Source organism: Musca autumnalis, unplaced genomic scaffold (genome assembly GCF_047663935.1).
Source record: "Musca autumnalis isolate F117 unplaced genomic scaffold, ASM4766393v1 scaffold_2, whole genome shotgun sequence".
In the NCBI taxonomy this organism is placed as follows: Eukaryota; Metazoa; Arthropoda; class Insecta; order Diptera; family Muscidae; genus Musca; species Musca autumnalis.
Window position 1 is genome coordinate 72,036,545 of NW_027411755.1, and position 20,115 is coordinate 72,056,659.

The 20,115-nt window shown below is 35.0% G+C and overlaps 3 protein-coding genes across 4 annotated transcripts; 2 read left to right on the top strand and 1 right to left on the bottom strand.

Moving 5' to 3' along the window:
- Window positions 1-667: 667 nt before the first annotated feature.
- Window positions 668-1,862, top strand: RpL24 (ribosomal protein L24). Its single transcript, XM_073967923.1, has 3 exons — window positions 668-946; window positions 1,138-1,213; window positions 1,285-1,862. The coding sequence occupies exons 1-3, from the start codon at window positions 942-944 to the stop codon at window positions 1,672-1,674; spliced, it is 471 nt and encodes a 156-aa protein (XP_073824024.1). The 5' UTR covers window positions 668-941; the 3' UTR covers window positions 1,675-1,862.
- Window positions 1,863-3,839: 1,977 nt separating this feature from the next.
- LOC141394083 (protein disulfide-isomerase A5) lies at window positions 3,840-6,324 on the bottom strand. The gene is made up of 5 exons (XM_073967922.1): window positions 6,143-6,324; window positions 5,432-6,083; window positions 5,017-5,253; window positions 4,584-4,955; window positions 3,840-4,518 (listed from the first exon to the last, which is right to left on the bottom strand). Exons 1-5 carry the CDS (start codon window positions 6,167-6,169, stop codon window positions 4,226-4,228), a joined length of 1,581 nt encoding a protein of 526 aa, XP_073824023.1. The 5' UTR covers window positions 6,170-6,324; the 3' UTR covers window positions 3,840-4,225.
- A 6,945-nt stretch (window positions 6,325-13,269) lies between these two features.
- barr (non-SMC condensin I complex subunit H) lies at window positions 13,270-18,390 on the top strand. Of its 2 annotated transcripts, none has more exons than XM_073967924.1 (4): window positions 13,270-13,788; window positions 13,851-14,162; window positions 14,352-15,216; window positions 16,572-18,390. In XM_073967924.1, exons 1-4 carry the CDS (start codon window positions 13,786-13,788, stop codon window positions 17,699-17,701), a joined length of 2,310 nt encoding a protein of 769 aa, XP_073824025.1. In that variant the 5' UTR covers window positions 13,270-13,785; the 3' UTR covers window positions 17,702-18,390. The 2 variants fall into 2 exon arrangements, with proteins under 2 accessions (XP_073824025.1, XP_073824026.1); XM_073967925.1 differs by having other exon boundaries at window positions 13,357-13,629.
- The last annotated feature ends 1,725 nt before the right edge of the window (window positions 18,391-20,115 follow it).

Consider the following 20,115-nt stretch of genomic DNA (forward strand, 5'->3'; position numbering starts at 1 on the left):
CCTTCTGCATCTATAAAAAATGTTTAGTTCATTAATTTCCATTCATCTTTTTCCTTTTTTTTAAATTTTTGTGTTTTCAACCAATTTTTCGTTTTTGAATTTAGACATGTCATATTTAATTTTTTCGATAAATTCTCTCATTTGTTAGGGATGGGACATACATATTCGTCGTTCAGAGAGTATTTCTAATCGAACAACGTAGAAAAATCGTCGTTCATTCATAGAATTTTGTGTGGGGGAATAAAGGCCTGCGTACATAAGCTGCCTTGCCTACTTACCTTGCTTACTTCTGATAAAAGAATAAAAAAGAAAAGGGCAACCCAGTTCGAAATTTCCTCGGCCTTCTTTATTCTTTTATTTTTATTATGTCAGAAATGAAGCAGGAAAGCGAGAAAATCAGGCAGGGCAGCTTATGTACGCAGGCCTTAAGGCATCGATATATCACGTGGCTCCCACAAACATCTCTAATGCTTGGTTTACATTTACGAAATCCACTCGATTTCAACTGTCAATTTCATTGTTTAAACGTCAAACGAAATCCGATGGATTTTAGATGAGTTTTCATTTGACGTATACGCAAAGGAATTGACAATTGAAATCGAGTGGATTTCGTAATGTAAACCAAGCATAAAGGGACAAGGGAGACTTCTCTCAAATCAATATCAATGAGTATCCCCCGATTCATATTCGCCGATGCATCTACCTTCTTGATTTTACAATGCGATAACCCAAAAAACTTCTTGTTGATTTTACAGTACGAAAACCCAAAAACCTTGCAAGAACTTTATACTTTATCGAACAGACCTATTGTTTCACAAATTTGACAACTTATGGTTCTGCTATTCGCCGCTAGGTGAAATTTATAATTTTTGTTTTTCTCCGTTTGACAGCTGTCATTTCTTTGCCCATTTCCGTTTCTTTCTACTGACAACAACGCCAAGATGAAGTACGTATTTTCTTTCTTGTTTTTCGTGATAAAATAAAAATAATTGTGAAATATTAAAAACATCGGAAAATGTTCAAAAAAAATAAATAACACAAAATAAAAGAAAGCTAATATACAAATGAAATATAAAATGATTTTGTGGCTGCCATAAAATACTAATGGTTGAAATGTATTTTTTAACAATTTTCCAGAATCGGTTTGTGTTCATTCAGTGGGTACAAAATTTACCCCGGTCATGGCAAGACCATGGTCAAAGTTGACGGCAAGGTGAGTTGTACAAAAATTAATTAATTTATTTCAATTAGAAATTAATGATTTTGTATTTTGTTTTCTTTTAGACCTTCACCTTCTTGGACAAGAAATGTGAACGCTCTTACTTGATGAAGCGTAATCCCCGTAAGGTTACCTGGACTGTCTTGTACCGTCGCAAGCACCGTAAGGGTGTTGAAGAAGAAGCCACCAAGAAGCGTACCCGCAGAACACAAAAGTTCCAACGCGCTATTGTCGGTGCTTCCTTGGCCGAAATCATGGCTAAGCGTAACATGAAACCTGAAGTTCGTCGTGCCCAACGCGAACAAGCCATCAAGGCTGCCAAGGATCAAAAACGCGCCACCAAGGCTGCCAAGAAGGCTACCCAACCCGCCCCAGCTAAAGCCAAGGCTGCTCCCAAACAAAAAGCCGCCAAGGTTACACAAAAGGCTGCTCCCCGTGTCGGTGGCAAGCGGTAAATTGTTTTAGCCAAATGCTTGTGGCCTAAAGGAAGTGGTGAAGTGTTTTTTTTATAAAATTAAGTTGTTTATTTTCAAAGTAAAATAACAAACCGAAAACCAGAAAGTTGACGGAAATGAAAAAAGAAATGAGAAAAAATAAAATCTATTACGGGTGTTTAAATCCGTATGGAGTAAAGAAAAAAACACTTGCAAAGAAACTTGTTTTGATTTGTTTATAAACGGAATAAGTGATGCTTGATGATAAAAAGGGATGTGAATTTTTGGAAAAAAGCGAAAAAGTTTATCAGTCATTACAATTTAAAAGTGTTTGGCAATCAGGAAAAGTGAACTTAACCAAAATACCAAAAAATTACACCACTGTTAATTCCCTCTATAATAAGTGTCAATTTACATTGGGCGAGTTTACTTGCGGCAATTGTCATTTTGTAGGAGAGGGAGGTGAGGCATATGGTAACCCTTTGCCTCTCAGCACCCTCTCTCACCTACAAACTGACAATTGCCGCAAGTAATTTTTTGGTATTTTAAAGGACACAAATTTTCCTTTACCCACCCCTCGCAGAAAAATACAAGAGTTTTCTTTAAATCGTAAGTTTTCTTTCGGCTACGCGGGACATTTTCTTTTGAATCTTAAATTTTTTCCAAGTAGACAATGGCATTTTCGGAACTTTGGAGGTCTATATCTCGGGAAGTATACCTCGTTGGAATCGGCATGAAAAGCACTATCTGTAGTAAAATGTTTATAATTTTCTGCGGTGGGTCGGTAAAGGACGATTGTAGAAAATTTTCTAGCAATACAATGCCTGTTCCACAACCTGCAAGAATCTACAACTTAGATTAATGCAGTACTGGAACAGACCAACAATTACTAGAATAGGTGCGTGTCCAATAAAAGTATAGCCATATTCGTTTACGTGAAGAAACATGTTTTACCGCTATTTATCCGAAAAGCGTTCCCTTACTTCAGATAGCATACAAATTATATGAGAGCAGTTCACAACTTTTGCCACTTTTAAAATTTCAAAAAGTAAAAGAAGATACCTTATAATTACTAATCGCTGGAAAAATAGGGCAGATGGTATCAAATTTCATAATATGGATTTGGGCGCGAACTCCCGATTCTTATGACCACATGTAGGTCTTATTGTCCTGAATACAAAAAATTGTCCAACGTCTTTGGGAAGTCAATATTTCCCGAGATATAGGCCTTTAGTCGTGCATGTTTAACCCTCCGTTGGGCACTTGCGTCTGGCCAGACCTTTTTTTATTTTATTTATAAGAACATTTTGGAGTCAAGTAGGGTTTAGAAGCGAACCTGCGATTTCTTTGAAATTCTTACCCCATCTGTGGTTATTATCCTGAATACAATAGGAAAGGCCGTATTGCTCCCGTGTCTTACGACTTTTGCCTCCACACAGTTTCTGCAAAGGTTTTAAAGTTTCCTAGTGGTAAAAAACGTATCTACAAAAATTTTGGACAGATGTCCATGCTTTAGTATAGATCACATATAACGGTTTCGCCCAATTTCAGTTTTTTTGACGTTTAAAACTAGATAAATTAGCTATAATTAGCACTTGAGGTTCGAAGTGGCCAAAAAGCATCCCCATAACAATTGTCGACATAGGTCAACGTTTTGGAATAGCCCCATATAACGGTACGGTACGTTTGTAGGTATGTTTTCAAACCAAATAACGATTTAGCTACATTTTCTGATCAAATTAGCTATAATATGGCATTTAACGTTCGAAGTGGTCAAGAAAACATCTCCCCAAAAAATTATCGACATAGGTTCACGTTTTGGAACATTAGCTATAATATGGCATTGAGGGTTCGCAGTGGTAAAGAAACTTCTTCACCAAAAATTATGGACATACATACATATGTCTACGTTTTGCTATAGCCCTAATATTACGGTATTGGTAGATTTCAGGTATATTTAGGTTTTTATCTACCATTTTAGTTAAAATTGAGTATAATTCAGAATTTAGGGTTAAAATGATCAAATAAAAAACCGTATATGTACACCGAAAATTGTGGACAGGTGTTTTGATATAGGTACACCGAAAATTGTGGACAGGTGTTTTTGATCGATATTTTTGGCATTTAAGGTTCCCATAGGTTAATCAAATTCACTACCAAAAATAGAATTACAAAAATGTTCACTATTTTAGAGAGTATTAGTTTTTAATTTTTTATTTCAAATAAATTCCAACATAACACGTCTTTTGAAGTAGGAATGAAGAAAGTATATTAAAAAAATAGGAAGACCCATAAACAGTATTTTTTTGTTCTTTGTAACAATATTTTTGATATATAAATAATTACACTGGGAATACATTTTCTTCTTGAGATTTAAGTTATGAGATTATCGTTAAATAGGTGGTAGATATAAAGGATATTTTATAAAGCGTTTCAATAAGAATGAATACCATATAAAAATACAAAAACGTTGTTATCTAAAATATAAACATTGTAGAAAAATGTGTCACAGTATTTTTGTTTACCATAATAATACAATTTAAGTGCTTTAAATGTTTCGAATTCTAGTATGCTAGAACTCATCATGCTGTTGTTCGGTAGTTTTAGACTTAGGCACAGCTGATGATTCGTTGGCTTTGTTCATAAATGCAATAAAGTCTTCACGTTTACGTCCGCCATTGTATTCTTGTTTTGTTTTGAGATATGAAAAATACTTAAATGTTGGATAACCACGAACTTCATGCTGTGAGCACACAGCTGTTTCACGTGTGCAATCTACAGCAGCCAAAATTAGGCGGGAATCATCCTTTAAGGCCTTAGCAGCTGCATTAAATTCAGGTTTTGTACTTTTGCAATGACCGCACCCTGTAGATTTTTAGAAATATTTTTGTAATTATTTTAGTAATTACATGACATATTTATTTACTTACAAGGTGCATAAAACATAACCAGGGCATGTTTCTTTCTTTTCAATGTTGGGGCGAAGCTGTCATCCTTTAAAAATACCACCTCCGTGTCATCTTCCTCTTCCCAATTTTTTTCCGGTGGAGGTGGTGGCGGCGGTTCCTTGGGGTCTTTCATAAATTCCACAATTTTATCAGCATCCCGTACATTGACATCAAATTTGAACACACCATTGACAAAGTATTTTACAGTTGGATATCCCTTGACACCATATTGCTCAGCAATAGCAGATTCCTTGGTGGCATCCAATGCCGCCAATACACCGGGAATATTTTTTTGTTTCATTTCCAAAGCTGCTTTTTCATATTCAGGCTTCATACGTTTACAATGGCCACACCCTAAAACAAAAGCAGAATTTTAAGATACCTTTTTAAATGTTTTTGGTTGTGTTTTACTTACAAGGGGCATAAAACATAACTAACACTGATTTTTCATCTTTTAATGCGGGTTCAAATCCCTGTTTTGTAAGATGTACAATTTCAGAGTTAGTGTCTGCAGACCAATCTGCTTCCTTGGGTTTTTTGATTAACACCGATGTTGGATCACGCATAAAGGATACAATACCATCTTTATTGTTGTCACCCTCGTAAATTTGTTTAAATTTTCCATTTTCAAAGTATATTATAGTGGGAAAACCTATAAAATGAAACTTTTTAATATCAATGTATAATAAACACGAATTAGAAGGCAGTTAACGAGGAGAATTCAAATTTTCCCCACCGCCTTTTCCTTCCTTCAAAATCAATATATCACCATGTTTGTACTGTCTGTGTCTCACCTTGGAGGAACCATACAAAATATGACTTGTCCTTACCCGTTATGTTGTACGCCCTTCTGGCCAAAGCATTCTCTTGTCTCTCCACATCCATGCCAGCCAGAACATATCCTTCACTCTTAAGTTCTGTCGCTGCCTTAGAGAAATCAGGTTTTAACCGCTTGCAAAATCCACACCATGGTACATAAAACATTACCAACATGGGTCGCACATCCTTTTTCAAATGTTTCAGAAACGAGGCGTAATCGCCAAAATGTATAACATCCTTGCCGACCGGATCTTCCTCCCATGGCAAATCTCCAGCCGGATCACGCATAAAATTTACCATAGATGCTACCACCATTTGACGATCATAATCTTTATGATAGTCACCATCTTTATAGTGTTTCAGTACAACCGGATCTGGTGTAACTTTCAATTTTTTACACAATTTCTTTTTATCAACATTTGAACAATCAATCAGAACCATGGTACCAATTCCTTTGACAATAGCCGCTGTTTCCTTGAAAATCTTAATCTGTTCGGCGGATTGCTTAACATTGCTTGTGTACAAAACTAAAACATTTGTCTTGGTGCGCAACAGTTTCTTAAAGTCTTTATATTCCACAATATCTTCGATGATGGCATTGTTTTTGGTGTTGATTTTACCAACAGCCGGTTTGATTAGGTGGGCGACGTGAATACTTAGAAACTAAAAAATAACATTACTGAAACATATCTACTTGTGTATTTATCTAATTTTACACTTACAACAATTATGATACGTGTTAACAGCATTTTTCTATACAAAACATAATTTTTACTAAAGAAATTCGCTATAAACAACTTTGGAATAGAAAGTACAACAACAAGTCACGCTAAGTTCACTGAAACGATTCACAAAGCAGAAGAACTGAACTAGTTCCAAATAGTACAAAAACCCAACAAACAAATTTGGAATTGTGCAAAGTGGAGTCATGAAAAAACACTCAATTCATTACTTTTAATGGTAAAAGAACCCAGCAAAAAGTTTGCATCCGCGGATGCAGTTGAATCACTACAACTGTACGGTACATTTGCTATTGGAGTACATGAAGTAATGCAAGCCATTGCGAAATATCCCAAAAAAAACGCCAACAACTATCCCAAAATAAATAAAATGCATTTATTATTTGTGTAAAACAAGAGCACCAAGGACTTTATTATATAAACACAAATTATAAAAGTTTCTATTAAATTCAATTACATTTGAGCTTAAGGCCTGCGTACATAAGCTGCTCTGCCTGATTGCTTTACTTTTCTGCTTCATTTTTGACATAATAAAAATAAAAGAATAAAGAAGGCCGAGGAAATTTCGAACTGGGTTGCCCTTTTCTTTTTTATTCTTTTATCAGAAGTAAGCAAGGTAAGCAGGCAAGGCAGCTTATGTACGCAGGCCTTTACTTCCTCCGTTCTCGATTTAATCCAAGCGCATCTGATTTTCTTTCATCATCCTAAAGTTGTTTTATGTTGCCTTCTCATCACAAGTTCAGCTTTCGACATGGACTCCAACTCAACTCCATTAAAAATTTCCGTCTCGTGAATTAATTACAGCAAATTTTTTTGCAACTTAAGTTGTTATTTCTTTATTTTATAACAAATTCTTCGAAACGCATACACTCTAGTTTATCTTTTGAAGAAATGCATAACTTCCAAAATTTTTTGCTGGGTTACGTAATGTTTACATTAGATGTGTCAATTGCTGCAACAAAAAATTGTAATATCAAAATTTTGTAAACACTCTTTTATGGTAAATTAGCAAAAGAGCGAAATGTGAAAAAATATGTTCCTATACAACATTTTTCAAATAGGGTGGAAACGGAAAAATGGCAGAAATTGCAAAAACTCTAAAGGCCTGCGTACATAAGCTGCTTTGCCTGACTGCCTTGCTTTGCTGCTTCAATAAAAAATAAAAGAACAAAGAAGGCCGACCCAATTTCCAACTGATGGCAACCCAGTTCAAAATTTCGTCTTTATTCTATTATTTTTATTACGTCAGAAATGAAGCAGGTAAGCAAGGCAATCAGGCAAAGCAGCTTATGTACGCAGGCCTTTACAGAAATGTAAAATCAACGTATCTGGCAATCAGCTGCTAGTTTCTACTCCGCCAAATTTGTATAGCAGAATATATTATTCTGCTCCATTTTTGTTTAAAGAGAAGCGCGACTTTAGTACAGAAACGCATTTCTAGTACAAAGCAGAAAAAATTGTGCAAGTCCCACTATTTTGCAAGTTTGGGAGCACAACTTTAGCCCTGTTCCTTTAAGCTGAAAACAGATACAACGTTTGATTAAAGTTTTGTGTCGTTTTGGCCGTTTTTACACTGTTGGGCATGATGCCGAAAAATTCAAATTCATTTGAAATATATGCCGACAAACACATCAACGTCGGACTTTGGTATCGTCGTCGCCCTGTTGTTGTTGTTTTTTTCTCGACGCCCAACGCAAAACTTTAATCAAACGTTGTATCTGTTTACAGCTTTACGTGCAAGAATCTTCAAGTTTTGCCACTTTTTACTCGAAAGGCGTTCCTTTACTTTAGACAACATACACTTCATATGGGAGTAGTTTGAAACTTTCACTACTTTTGCCGGTTTTACTATTTTCAAAAGTAAAGGAACAGACCATTTATTAATCAAAATTTGTAATTATGATGCTATAACGATGAAAATTTTGTTAGTATTATACACAGTAATTATGAGATATGTTGATAAACACAATTTTACGATTATTTTCGAAATAAAGCAGTCAATTTATATACTGTCGTATATTTTTAACGACAAATTAAATTTGCAAAAAGTTGTTTCGAAAATTCCTTTTTAATCAGCTGTACATATGCTTCTACCTTGATTATTGGATATGTTTGTCGATGGTCAGACTAGCAAGGTTTCTTGAAACCAATTTCGGTAAAGTATCTTTTCAAGTTTCGTTAGTGTCCACACACGTTAACGTGAAATTTAAGATTTTTGCGTGTCCTCTTTATTTTACCATTCGCGTTTGTTGTGTTTCTCATACCAATAAAAACAAAAAAAGACATAAATAAACCAAAAAACAACATAAAATAATTAACATTAATAACTAAATTAATATTAATAGTTAAATTTTTTACTATTTCATTAATTAAATGTTTTTATTAAATCTTTTTATGTTTGTTTTGTTGTTAACGTGTGCTTGAGAAAATAAAAATGAAAGAAAATGGAAGAAAAAATCTTGCAACGAAAAACAAGAAGAGGCAACATAACAAACACAGAAAACCATGTACATGGGTTTCACTACTTCATACCCCTCGCCTATAAACTTGACGTCGCCATGTTGAAATCGTGCTAGTCTGACCATCGACTTTGAAATCAACAAAAAAAAGTGGAAACAGCGGGGTGTATTTCAGGATTTCGTGAAATCCAGTGGATTTCGGAGCATAAGTTTAATAGTACAGTTACACTAGAGTTTTTTGCCGGGTTAACCTACTTCGAGAGGATTTATTTCATGTTTGCGCTATGGAATTGACATTTGAAATCTAAACCCACTAGATTAATACGGTAATCGTACAACACACGTAAACAATAATTTTAATTCGCGAAAAAAAATAGGAATTTCACAGCACAAATGTTTATCAACTCTCAATCAGCTGTACATATGCATCTACTTTGCATGGTAGAATATAGTAAAGGTAGGCCACAGCTAACAGCTGATTACAATTTTTTTCTTTTTATGGCCTAATCTGTCAAAAGCAGGGTCGACATTTTGTACTGTTTTTGACATTATGCAATCATAAAGGTAGATGTACCGCTGAATTTTTCCAACAAAAAACTTCTGCTGTAACACTATATCTTAAAATTGAAAACAAGGACAATAAATGTGTATTCGCGTGGCAAAATAAAATTGTTGATTTTTTTTACCAAAACTTACGAATGAACTATTTATCAAATATTGATATTATTTATAAATTTAAAAATTCTGCTGACATTTATCTGCAAATCGGATGCCAGCAATCACGATGTCAGATTAGCCAAACTTGTCAAGTAAAATATAAGTGAATGAAATTTTTTCACTGTCATAAGTTTGGGAAGAACTTTTGCTATTTTTGGAACACTTTTCCAACAAGAATATTCTGGAGCCTAGCTAAAGAAATGTTTTTACACTATATGGCACTTTTAACACATAAAAAGTGAAGCTCTAAGTTCCATATGTTTTTGTAAAGGGTTGTTTACACCATCTATCAATGTCGTATGAGATGCCAAATTTTCTACCTGCGAATGTTGTACACATAGTGTAACCACTATGAAAATTTTCATCTATCAAAATGATTTGGCAACTCATATGTAAATTTTTCATTTAGGGAGCGCTCTATTTGATACGGCATTCTCGTATGTAAACATAAATTTATCAGCTGTTTTCTGACATTCTCAAACAAAAAATGAAAAACAAAATCTTTTAAAAAAGAAAATGGAAAGTTATGTATATTTAAATATAGTATATTTATATATATACAGTAAAGTAAATAAATGGCGTTAATAATGTTATTTTCAGAGCGATTGGTCGAAAGAAGCAGTCTTTGAAATGATTGTTTGGTGGCAAAAACATGAATGCCTCTATAACTCCAAACACCAATTCTACCAATTTCAATTTCCTTCAACCAAAATTAAAATTTGCGCAAAATTGCAACTCAACAATAAATGTAAATAATGACAAAAACAGCTGTTTTTATATTTCTAGGTTATGTCATACGAAAATAACACTTGCAGGTATGAACGCACAAATTGAAAGTTGTATGGATGACGTCAATTTTGACAAACATAGAGAATGTCGAATGGGTGAAAGAAATGGCAGCTCATATGACATTGATAGATGGTGTAAACAGCCCTTAATACGGGATAGCTATGCAGGTACATCTACCATTATTATTGTGGCATTTCTCAGTGATTTTCATACCTGGCCTACCTCTACTTTATTGTACCATGCTACTTTGATTGTTGGATATGTTTGAACTCAACAAAAAATAAGTGGAAACAGCTGGGTGTATTTCAGGATTTCGTGAAATCCAGTGGATTTCGGAGCATAAGTATAAAACAGCTAATAAACACACACACATATCACGCAAACAAAAATTTTAATTCAGGGAAAAATAGGAATTTTACAGCACAAATGTTTATCAACTAATTTGACTTAATTCAAAAACAAAAAACATAATTTTTGCAAGTTTTTTAACAATTTGTTTCCAAATAGTATGGTGTTTTCGTGCGTTGTTTAGGATAAATGACGCAGCTATCGTCATTTATTTTTGTATGGTAAATGAAAAAATGTTGCCTGTTTTAACAAATAAATACGAAACAGCCATAAAACCTGTTTTTCGTGCTAATCTAAAAACACTATAATGCCAAGTTTACACTTGCGCTCTAAAATCCACTGGATTTCACGAAATCCTGAAATACACCCCGGTGTTTACACTTATTTTTTTGTTGATTTCAAGCATATCACAATAATCAATGTAGATGCAAATGCGCAGCTGATCGAACATGAATTTTCGAAAAAAGTTGTTGTAAATTGAATTAATCATCAAAAATTTACGACAATATAGAACTTTACTGCATCATTTCGAAAATGATCGTAAAATTATCTATATATCGCATTAATTGTTTATAATACTAAGAAATTAAAAACTAAAAAATGATTTTATCGTTGAGACATTATAATAATAAATTTTGATACATAAAAGTTGTGTTCAGAAACTGCAAAATATTACTACTTGCAGTATTTTCCCCGTTTAGTGCTAGAAATGCGTTCCAGTACTCCGAAATCTAGCAAGACTTGCACTTGATTTTGAATAAAAGCCTCTTCTCCTGTTCTCTGCTATAAAAATTTGGCCAAGTAAAAACTAGCAGCATGTTTTTTGGAATCTGAACACGATGGCTGATACGCTGATTTTGGCATTTTTGCTGGAGTTTTTGCAATTTCCGTCATTTTTTCGTTCCCGTATTTTTTAAGAAATTTGTATGGGGAAGCAATTTTTGACAATTCGGTCTATTTTCTAACATTACCATTAAAAAAAGTACGGGAACACAATGAAATATAGCATTGTAACAATGTAATTTAATATTTTTCACGTTGTTTACAAATTTTGATATTAACATATTTTGTTCCAGCAATTCGCACATCTACCTTGTTTATTGTGATACGTGAAAAGTGTTGCAACTTTTGGTACTTTTTAAGGCAAAAGCAAGGTTGTATATCATGTGTACTGTGATTTCGATGTTGATTTCGCTGAAATCACGAAATAAGATGATTTCATTTTTGTATGCGAAATCATGATAAATTTTGCATGATTCCGCGCGAAATCACGAAAAGACGCCGAATGTAAACCAAACATAACTTTCTTTATGAGGTTCTATTTGACGTAAACGCAATGCAATTGACATTTGAAAACCAGTTGATTTATTAAATCCGATTATATGTATACGTACTGTAATAGTACGGTTACATTCTAGATTTTTGCCGAGTTAATCCAGTGCTATGGAATTGACATTTTAGTACGGTTACATTAGAGTTTTTTGCCGGGTTAACCCACTTCATGAGGATTTATTTGACGTTTGCGCTATTGAATTGACATTTGAAACTCAAACCCACTGGGTTAATCCGGTTTAAGTGTAAACGGGGTATTTGCAACCCAAACCCACTAGGTTAATCCGGTTAAGTGTAACCGGGTATTAGACCATGTTTATATTACAGCCTTTTGCAGGGTTAACCTTCTTTATGAGGATTTGTTTGACGTATATGTAATGGAATTGACATTTAATACCCAGTGGGTTTGTTAAATCCGGTTATATATAAACGTACTATTATTTCTTCTAGCAAGCGTTTTTATTTCAGTACTGCTTGGAGCTGGTTTATATTACGAAATCGAGTAGATTTCAAACTGTCAATTCCTTTGCGCCGAGAATTTTTTTGTGAGTAAACTTAAAATTTTGTATGAAAATTATATTTTTGAGACTTTCTAAACATTTTTTAAAAATAACTTTTTTCTCAAACACGAATAGTTTTCGAGCAATCGGGCCTTCTTTTAAAAGTGCCGAAAGCTTTGAAGGTGTATTCTTACATGACAATATCCTGGTTTTTTATTGAGAAAATACTCTTCCTACATTCTTAACAAATCCCTTCGCCGGGATGAAATCATGATATTGGTAGCGATCAGTAAATTTTGCAAGCTGTCAGTGCGTTTTGTAAACATTTTTCTCTGCAAAGAGGAAAGTGATGAAGTTAAGCCAATGGGGGAAACTCCAGACTTACGCCCTGTTTCACTATGTCGAACGAAAATGAAAACGAAAGAAAAACAACTAAACTCGTGTATGATTTTTAAATGTTGAAATTGTTTTAAAGCAAACACAAAGTCAATATTGCCATGAAAACCAAAGTTTAGGTGTTTTTCGTTCGCAATCATTTTCATTCGACATAGTGAAACAGGCCCTTAAACAATCGTAAATTTTTTTATTAAATTTTTATGGCATATTTAAATTTTTCATCAAAAGTCGAATATTACAAAAAAGTCGATTTTTTGAATTGCTTGCGTTTTAGGAAAAATTCGTGGAAATACGTTGGACAAATAAAACTTTATAGGAGCGAAATGACAGATAACAAACAACACTAAAACAAAATGCAAAAAACCTCACATAAATATGCGAAAATACCCGAATTTTACGTCAGTTTTTGCAACCATTTTTGGTGGCGTTTAAACGGCCAGTCTCTGTGGGTTAATTGCTCGTTGTAAACGTAATATTAAAACAGAATGCATTCAACAATCGTTTGACAATAAAACATGACATGCGAACCCCCAGGGAATTTATGTTTATGTGGCAACACTGCACCGTCATTACAACTCTGCAACGACTCCATTTTTTTAATTTTCGTGTGTCTCTCTTCTCTCCTTCTCCCTCTCACCCATACCTTTTCCATTCCAACGCTGTTTGGCTTTTGCATTTGAAAACAACTGAAATTTCATACATTACAAACACAAGCGCATTATTTCTAAGCTGAAGAATATAAAACATTTGCCTTGTTATGATATTTTCAACGCAACAATAAGAGGAATTTTTACAATAATAAATTAGAAATAAGTGAAAAAAAAAACTATCTCAACCGGAAAAAGTACAGTTGGTCAAGAATATAAATTAATTAAATTTTATTAAAACAAAGAGGAAAACGGCACACAGAAGAAAATAACAGCAAAAGGTAAGAAATGGTAAAAACACAAACTGAAGTGTACAACAAGCAATACAAGCAACGACAGTGACGTTTGACTGTGTAACGAGCAAAGAAATAAAACAATAGAAAAGGGAAGCGCGCGAAGGGTTGTGCAGGGAGAAATTTCAAAGCAATAGCAAATTCATGGTAAATGATGCCAATAGATGACACAAATAAAATAAATTTCTATTCGAATTGTTTTATTTTAGGTGAATATGACACCAGCCCACACAGACTCACCGCTGAGACGTTCAGAGGCGGGAGTTTTGAGAGATGGCCAAAGCCACAATGTCACCATTAACGATGACGAAGAGGAGCGTAGACAGGCTCGCAGACGTACATTGCTATCTTCCACGGGTGGATCAGATTCAGCCTGCTTGGAGGAAAATGAAACACTGAAGAAGTGCTTGGAAATATACAATGGCAATAAATTGAGCAAGGACAATGCCTGGTCAGTGTCGCTAATAGATACGTTGTCAACATTGCTGGACAGACATCATAAATCGTTGAATAATTTTAAGGTGAGCAAGGGGCAAATTTGATAACACAAGAAAGAAAAATAAACAAAGCGCACACACACATGCACATATGGTGCATTAGTGTCCTCTCTTATAAGCAGAAGGATTATTGTGAAATGTGTTTTGTTTGTGCCTGATGACTGTATCAACAACAAAACTAAAACAGCTAATAAAAATGTTCTTTTTTCCTAGGTTGCTGGTTCTTCTCTGGAGGCATCTTCTAAAGTATATAGTCTCCGTGTTGATTCAATACACACAGATGTCTTGCGTATGTCCGCCGGTTTAAATGCTCAAAAATTCAATGAAAAACAACTACAAAATGATGATGATGACGAGGATGATGTGGCCACTGGTGGTGAAGGTGGCAATGATCCGAATGCCAGTGCAGCCGGTGTTGAGGGCGCCGAAAAACAACCGCCACAAAAGAAACAAAAGAAAAAACGTAATGTTGTCTCAACCATAACCAAGAATAAGGACACAATCAATGCCCGTTTGGATACAGTACCAATGCAGGATCCTGTTTTTGGCAAATTAAACTCTATTGTCGGTTCGATAAACTCTTCAAATCGTCTTATGAACAATATATTGCTAACCAAAGAGTCCGAGCTGCGGCTGAGAACTACATTTTCCATTTGGGATTCAACATCACTGCCTGTCTGCGACTACACTGAAGAAGTTCCCTTGAGTACGGAAAATGAAGGTGATTTGGCGAGTTGTGATCGTCTCTTTAAAATTTCCAATGTAAATTATATGCAACTGAGACCTATGCATGGTGGTTATGTTATATCTGATACACCGGAAAATCCTAATGATGACAAAGATGATGATGATGGAACGAGACGTATGAGTGTTGATTCAGATTCTGATGACGGACCACCGGGTTGTTTAGATGGTGGCGGAGGAGGTGGTGATGATATCCATAGTTTCGCCCCATTTGCCAATGCCAATGAAATGGGTATGGCATTTGATATGAATGCCGAATGTGAACCATTAAGTGAAGCTGTGGCACCAATAATGGATGTTAATTATGATGAATTGGATGATGATTTAACTGTGGGTAAGTGAATAATGATATTTTTAACATAGGAATTCTTTGTCCTTTGTGGTGGAAGAAATTGGTCCAAAGCAGGCGGGGTTATATATTCTATATTGTATTTTGAGGCGAAATAGTTCACGGGCCATCTTTGAGACTTTGAATATTCCCTGATAATGCGAAAGTTTGACAGTCAGATTAAACACTCATTCGACTGCCAGTTTTCTTAGGCAAGCATTGTCACTATTCTGCAATACAATCCCACGGCAGCGGGGTCTTACGTACCGGATTGACCCGAAACCAAAAGTGTTTCGGCCAGCGGCTGCCAACCCAGCATTATATGCTGCTACAACAACAACAACTATTCTGCAATAGCAAAGGATCCCACTCACACTGTAGTCAAAGTTGGGAGGTAGTTGGAGAGTTTAATATCATCGAAACTTTAATGCTTCTTATTTGAGGCCGCCATAAAGACCAACTTCAGCTTTCCTATAAGTATCACCTTGTAAATAAAGATTGTCTATAAAGACTCTATTCAGTTCTTCTATAAAGACCCCTTTCAGCTCGTCTATAAAGACTGTCTTCAGCTCGTCAATAATGACTCCCTTCAACTCGTCAATAATGACTCCCTTCAGCTCGTCTATAAAGTTTCCCATTAGCTGGTCTATGAAGATACTCTTCAGATAATTTAGATAGACTCCCTCTATCTCTTTTATAAAGACTTTTCAGCTCGTCTATAAAGCCTGGCTTCCGCTCGTCTATAAAGACTCCCTTCAGTTGGCTATAAAGACTTCATTCAGTTTCCCTATAAAAACTTCTCTCTTTAATTCGTCAATAAAGACTCTGTTTAGCTCGTCTGTAAATAACCTGTTTAGATTGTCTATAGAGGACGTTTATTAAGATTCCCTTCAGCTCGTTTATAAGTTAGTCTAAAAGGACTGCCTTCAGATGGTCTATAAATATAAAAACTCCCACCTGCTCGTTTGTACAGACTGCCTTCAGCTCGTCTATAAAAACTCCCTTCGGCTAGTCTATAAGGACTTCATTAATTTGGTCTTCAGTTGGTCTGTAAAGTCTCCCTTCAGTTTGTCTACTGAAGGTAGTCTCAGTTGGTTTAAAATGATTGACTTCACTTGGTCTTTAAAAGACACCCTTCAGTTGGTCTTTCAATACTACCTTCAGTTGGTCTATAAAGACTCCCTTCCACACGTCTGTACAGACTGCCTTCAGATAGTCGATTAAAATTCCCTTTGGTTAGTTTATAAGGACCTCATTCAATTTGTCTTCAATTGGTCTTTAAAGACTACCTGCAGCTCGTCACTATCTCTCACACATCCTTCTAATTCCATTTATTTATTTTTTTTTTTTCATTCTTTCAGAGGAACGCACTGCCATCAACAATTGTCGCGGTCTACGCAAAGAACCTGTACTTATTGAAGATCTACGGCCTGTCGATGCAAGTTCAAAGCTGGAATATTCTTATCGACCACTTGATAAGATTTCACAATTTTGGGCTGGTCCCTCACATTGGAAATTCAAAAGAACGCGACCGACTCGTTTGACACTTGCCAGCCAGCAACAACATATCTCCTCGGATGGTATAGCGGGACGTTTAAATCAACGGGCGAAACGTAATAAAATCGCCCTGGAGAAAAAGAAATCCAAACAATTGACATTTGGAGAATTTCATGATGAGCTATTCATTAAATTGGATGACAAATATAAAAGTCGCAAAGCGAACATACAAAAGAAATGGGATCAACGTAAATTAAAGTTACCCATGGATTTACAAGTGGATCCCATGCGTTTCTGCTACTTTAAATTAGCGCCGGGTTTGACACTCTACGTGAAACATGATGAGCGGGATGGTGCTGCAAACAACACAACACTAACCGGTGGATCGAGTAATAATGATACGGCGGCGGCGGCGGTAGCACAGGATGATCATCATTTTGATAATGGTGGTTGTGATGATGTAGATATGCCCTTCGACGATGGCATGGGTGGTTGTGGCAATGATATTGGTGATGATAATGCTATGAACACATCACAAAGCAGTGTTCACAATGATCCCCAGGCGGCAGATGCTTTGGCGGCGGGCGGTGAAAATTTAAATGAAACCGTTTTAGAAATCGCCACCGAATACGAAGGTGCACCCTCACAAGTTACGAAAATTATTGTGCCGTTTGCGAAACGCGCCAAGGTTATTGATATGAAAAATCTCAAACGAAGCTGTTCACTGCTGCTGAATAAGCAATTCAAACAACCGGTGAAAGAGGAAGAAGTACCCCAACATCCCATACCCAAGAAGGAAAAATATCAAGATGGTATGGGAAGTTTCCATGAGATTTATGAACACCTGCCTGAAATATTACCTAAAGCAATGGCTGAATCCTTATCCACCTCCATAGCATTCTACTCAGTGTTGCATTTGGCGAATGAATTCGATTTGCGCCTGATACCCGAAGAAGATCTAAAAGATTTCAAAATAAGAAAAGTGACGGGATAGCTGCTATACAACTTTATGTTACTAATGTTGTGTCACACCTTAATATTGTTTGTTTAATAGTATTTTAAAAAAATAATATATAAATACACTAATGCTTAGTTAAAATTGTAAGTTTCCTTCTTTCTCCTTCTTCTTTATACTCTCTATAGCCACATAAGTTCTTTATGTATAATGTATTATTATTACTCTCATTTGCAATCTCTACTCTAATTTATCCTTTCTGTTGATTTTTTCCTTTTTGACTCTGCAAAATCTCTCTCCTTTCTTTTTTTTCCAAAATCATTTTCCACGATATTTATACCAAAAAAAAAAAAAACAAAACACAATTTCCATCTCATTAGCTTCGAAAGTATTTTTTTATTTTATTTTTATTATTAGAAATTTTTCCGTCATGATGAGAGTATAAATTTAATTTAGTTGTTTTTTTAGTTAATCCCATACTTCATCAACAATATATCTCTGAAATCTTTTTTATTTTCTTGATATCCACGTAAAACAAACAAAATAAATAGAAACAAAAGTAAATTTTATTTTTTTACAAAACATGCCCAGAGTAACAGTATTTCTAAGTTTTTCCCGTGTGTAATCTATAAATAATTAAAAATTTTTGTGGTTTATAATTTAAAAATAAAAAAAAACAAAAGCAAATAAAACAAAAAAAGTTTTTAGAAAATGTACAAAAACTAAAATTTTATGTTTCAATTTACTTTTAGATTATTTTAGGATATATTTTCCCTCCGAACTGTAATTTGGGATTTTGTGTTTCCAGAGGCTAAAAACATATACATACATAGGTCCAAGTTTTGGTATAGCCCTCATATAACACGGTATAAGACGCGACACGTCATTTTAAGGAATTTTGAAGGTATTTTTCCCATTTGATCATAGGATTTGTCATAATTTGGGATTTTGTGTTTCCATTTCTACCAAAAGTCCACGATTTAAGTTAGGTTAGGATTGGGATGTGCAGCTGCTGTGATGGCAGCTACTCCACTCGGAGAGCTCACGGTCCATTGTGATCACCCTGAATATATTGAAATTTGATGGTTGTAGATGTGGTGATGTTATGATAGAGGTGATTGTGGTAATGGTTGTATATCGTCACCATCAATACCCGAAGACGTAACCCACAAAACCAAAACTTTACAGGAGAAGCAAAAAACTTTATAAAATTAGAAACTGTTTTATGGAATATTTATCTTACGAAGGCGAGTATATGGGATATTATCCATCATATACGAAGGAGAATTAGTAGTGAAACCAAAACCGCTGAAGTGCTTAGTTTAAAGATCCTCCATTACAACAAAATCTGCAATATTATCCCATTTCCGAAATGCCATTTCTTGAATAGCATCGTTGTTTTTTAAGGTAGAAGCTTGAAATTTTGCCAGAGTATGCATTTTAACTTTATGTATCAGATTACGTCAAAAAACGAATTTCGATATTCATGTCGGTTACGTCTTCGGGCATTTATGGTGACGATATGAAATGTGGTTGTAGATGTGTAGATGGTGATGGTTGTATGTGGGATGTGTTGTAGATGTGGTTGCAGATGCGGTTATTTATCAGCCCAATCATGAACATCATCTCACCGTGAGTTTTCTCACTCTCGCCTCCTCCCTTATTATAAACATCATAAGGGAGTACAAAACTCACGTTCGTGAGAAAAGTAGCTATCATAAATGTCAAAAAAGTGAGAATGTGAGGCAATTTTCTCTCACCACAGAAATCAAGGTGAGTTGAACAAAAAAATGTAAATATGGACATTTTTTAAAGAAAAAATCGACAAGAAACGAATCTTTTGCAATGATAATCAATTGTATTTGTGTTTTACGTTAAAGGTAACAAATAAAAAACAATTAGAAATTCTTTTGGCAACTATACATGTTCATCCGTGTATCAATGAAGCAAGGAAGACCTCAATCGAGTTTGGCGTAATTTGGAGGTGGAGTTGAAGTTGGCCAAAATTTTTCAGATATGGGAAGCGGTTCAGAATCATATGATGAAAACAGGAATGAAAGAGGATCCTATCAGGAGCAACACCTTTCTAAAATTTTTTTGTAGGTACTTCGCTAAGGTTCCCAGCAAAATTTTCGATGCCAAAGATTCTATTCAAGCATGAGTGCAAGTTATATGTCACCTTTTTACCACCTTCGCCCATTCTTTTTACAAGACTGTGACCCCTAAAAGATCCAAATCATTTTGGATGGCATCTTCAATAACCCAGTGGAATGGTATCTTAACAACCACCTTGGCATGGCATATTCCACGAACAAGCCACAATAGGAAGGATTAAATTCATAAAAAAGGGCATGTTTATATTATATAGACTTTTGCAGGGTTAACCTTCTTGAAAATTGAGAAATTGTATTTAAAATCCATGAAATTGGTTCAAATGTTGAATAGGATCCGAA

Coding starts and splice junctions, on each gene's coding strand:
- RpL24 (XM_073967923.1), top strand. Junction 1,214..1,284: donor TGGTCAAAGTTGACGGCAAG/GTGAGTTGTACA, acceptor GTTTTCTTTTAG/ACCTTCACCTTCTTGGACAA.
- LOC141394083 (XM_073967922.1), bottom strand. CDS start 6,169: ATGCTGTTAACACGTATCATAATTGTT. Junction 6,084..6,142: donor TAACACGTATCATAATTGTT/GTAAGTGTAAAA, acceptor GTTATTTTTTAG/TTTCTAAGTATTCACGTCGC. Junction 4,519..4,583: donor GGTTATGTTTTATGCACCTT/GTAAGTAAATAA, acceptor AAAAATCTACAG/GGTGCGGTCATTGCAAAAGT.
- barr (XM_073967924.1), top strand. Junction 14,163..14,351: donor AATCGTTGAATAATTTTAAG/GTGAGCAAGGGG, acceptor CTTTTTTCCTAG/GTTGCTGGTTCTTCTCTGGA. Junction 15,217..16,571: donor GGATGATGATTTAACTGTGG/GTAAGTGAATAA, acceptor TCATTCTTTCAG/AGGAACGCACTGCCATCAAC.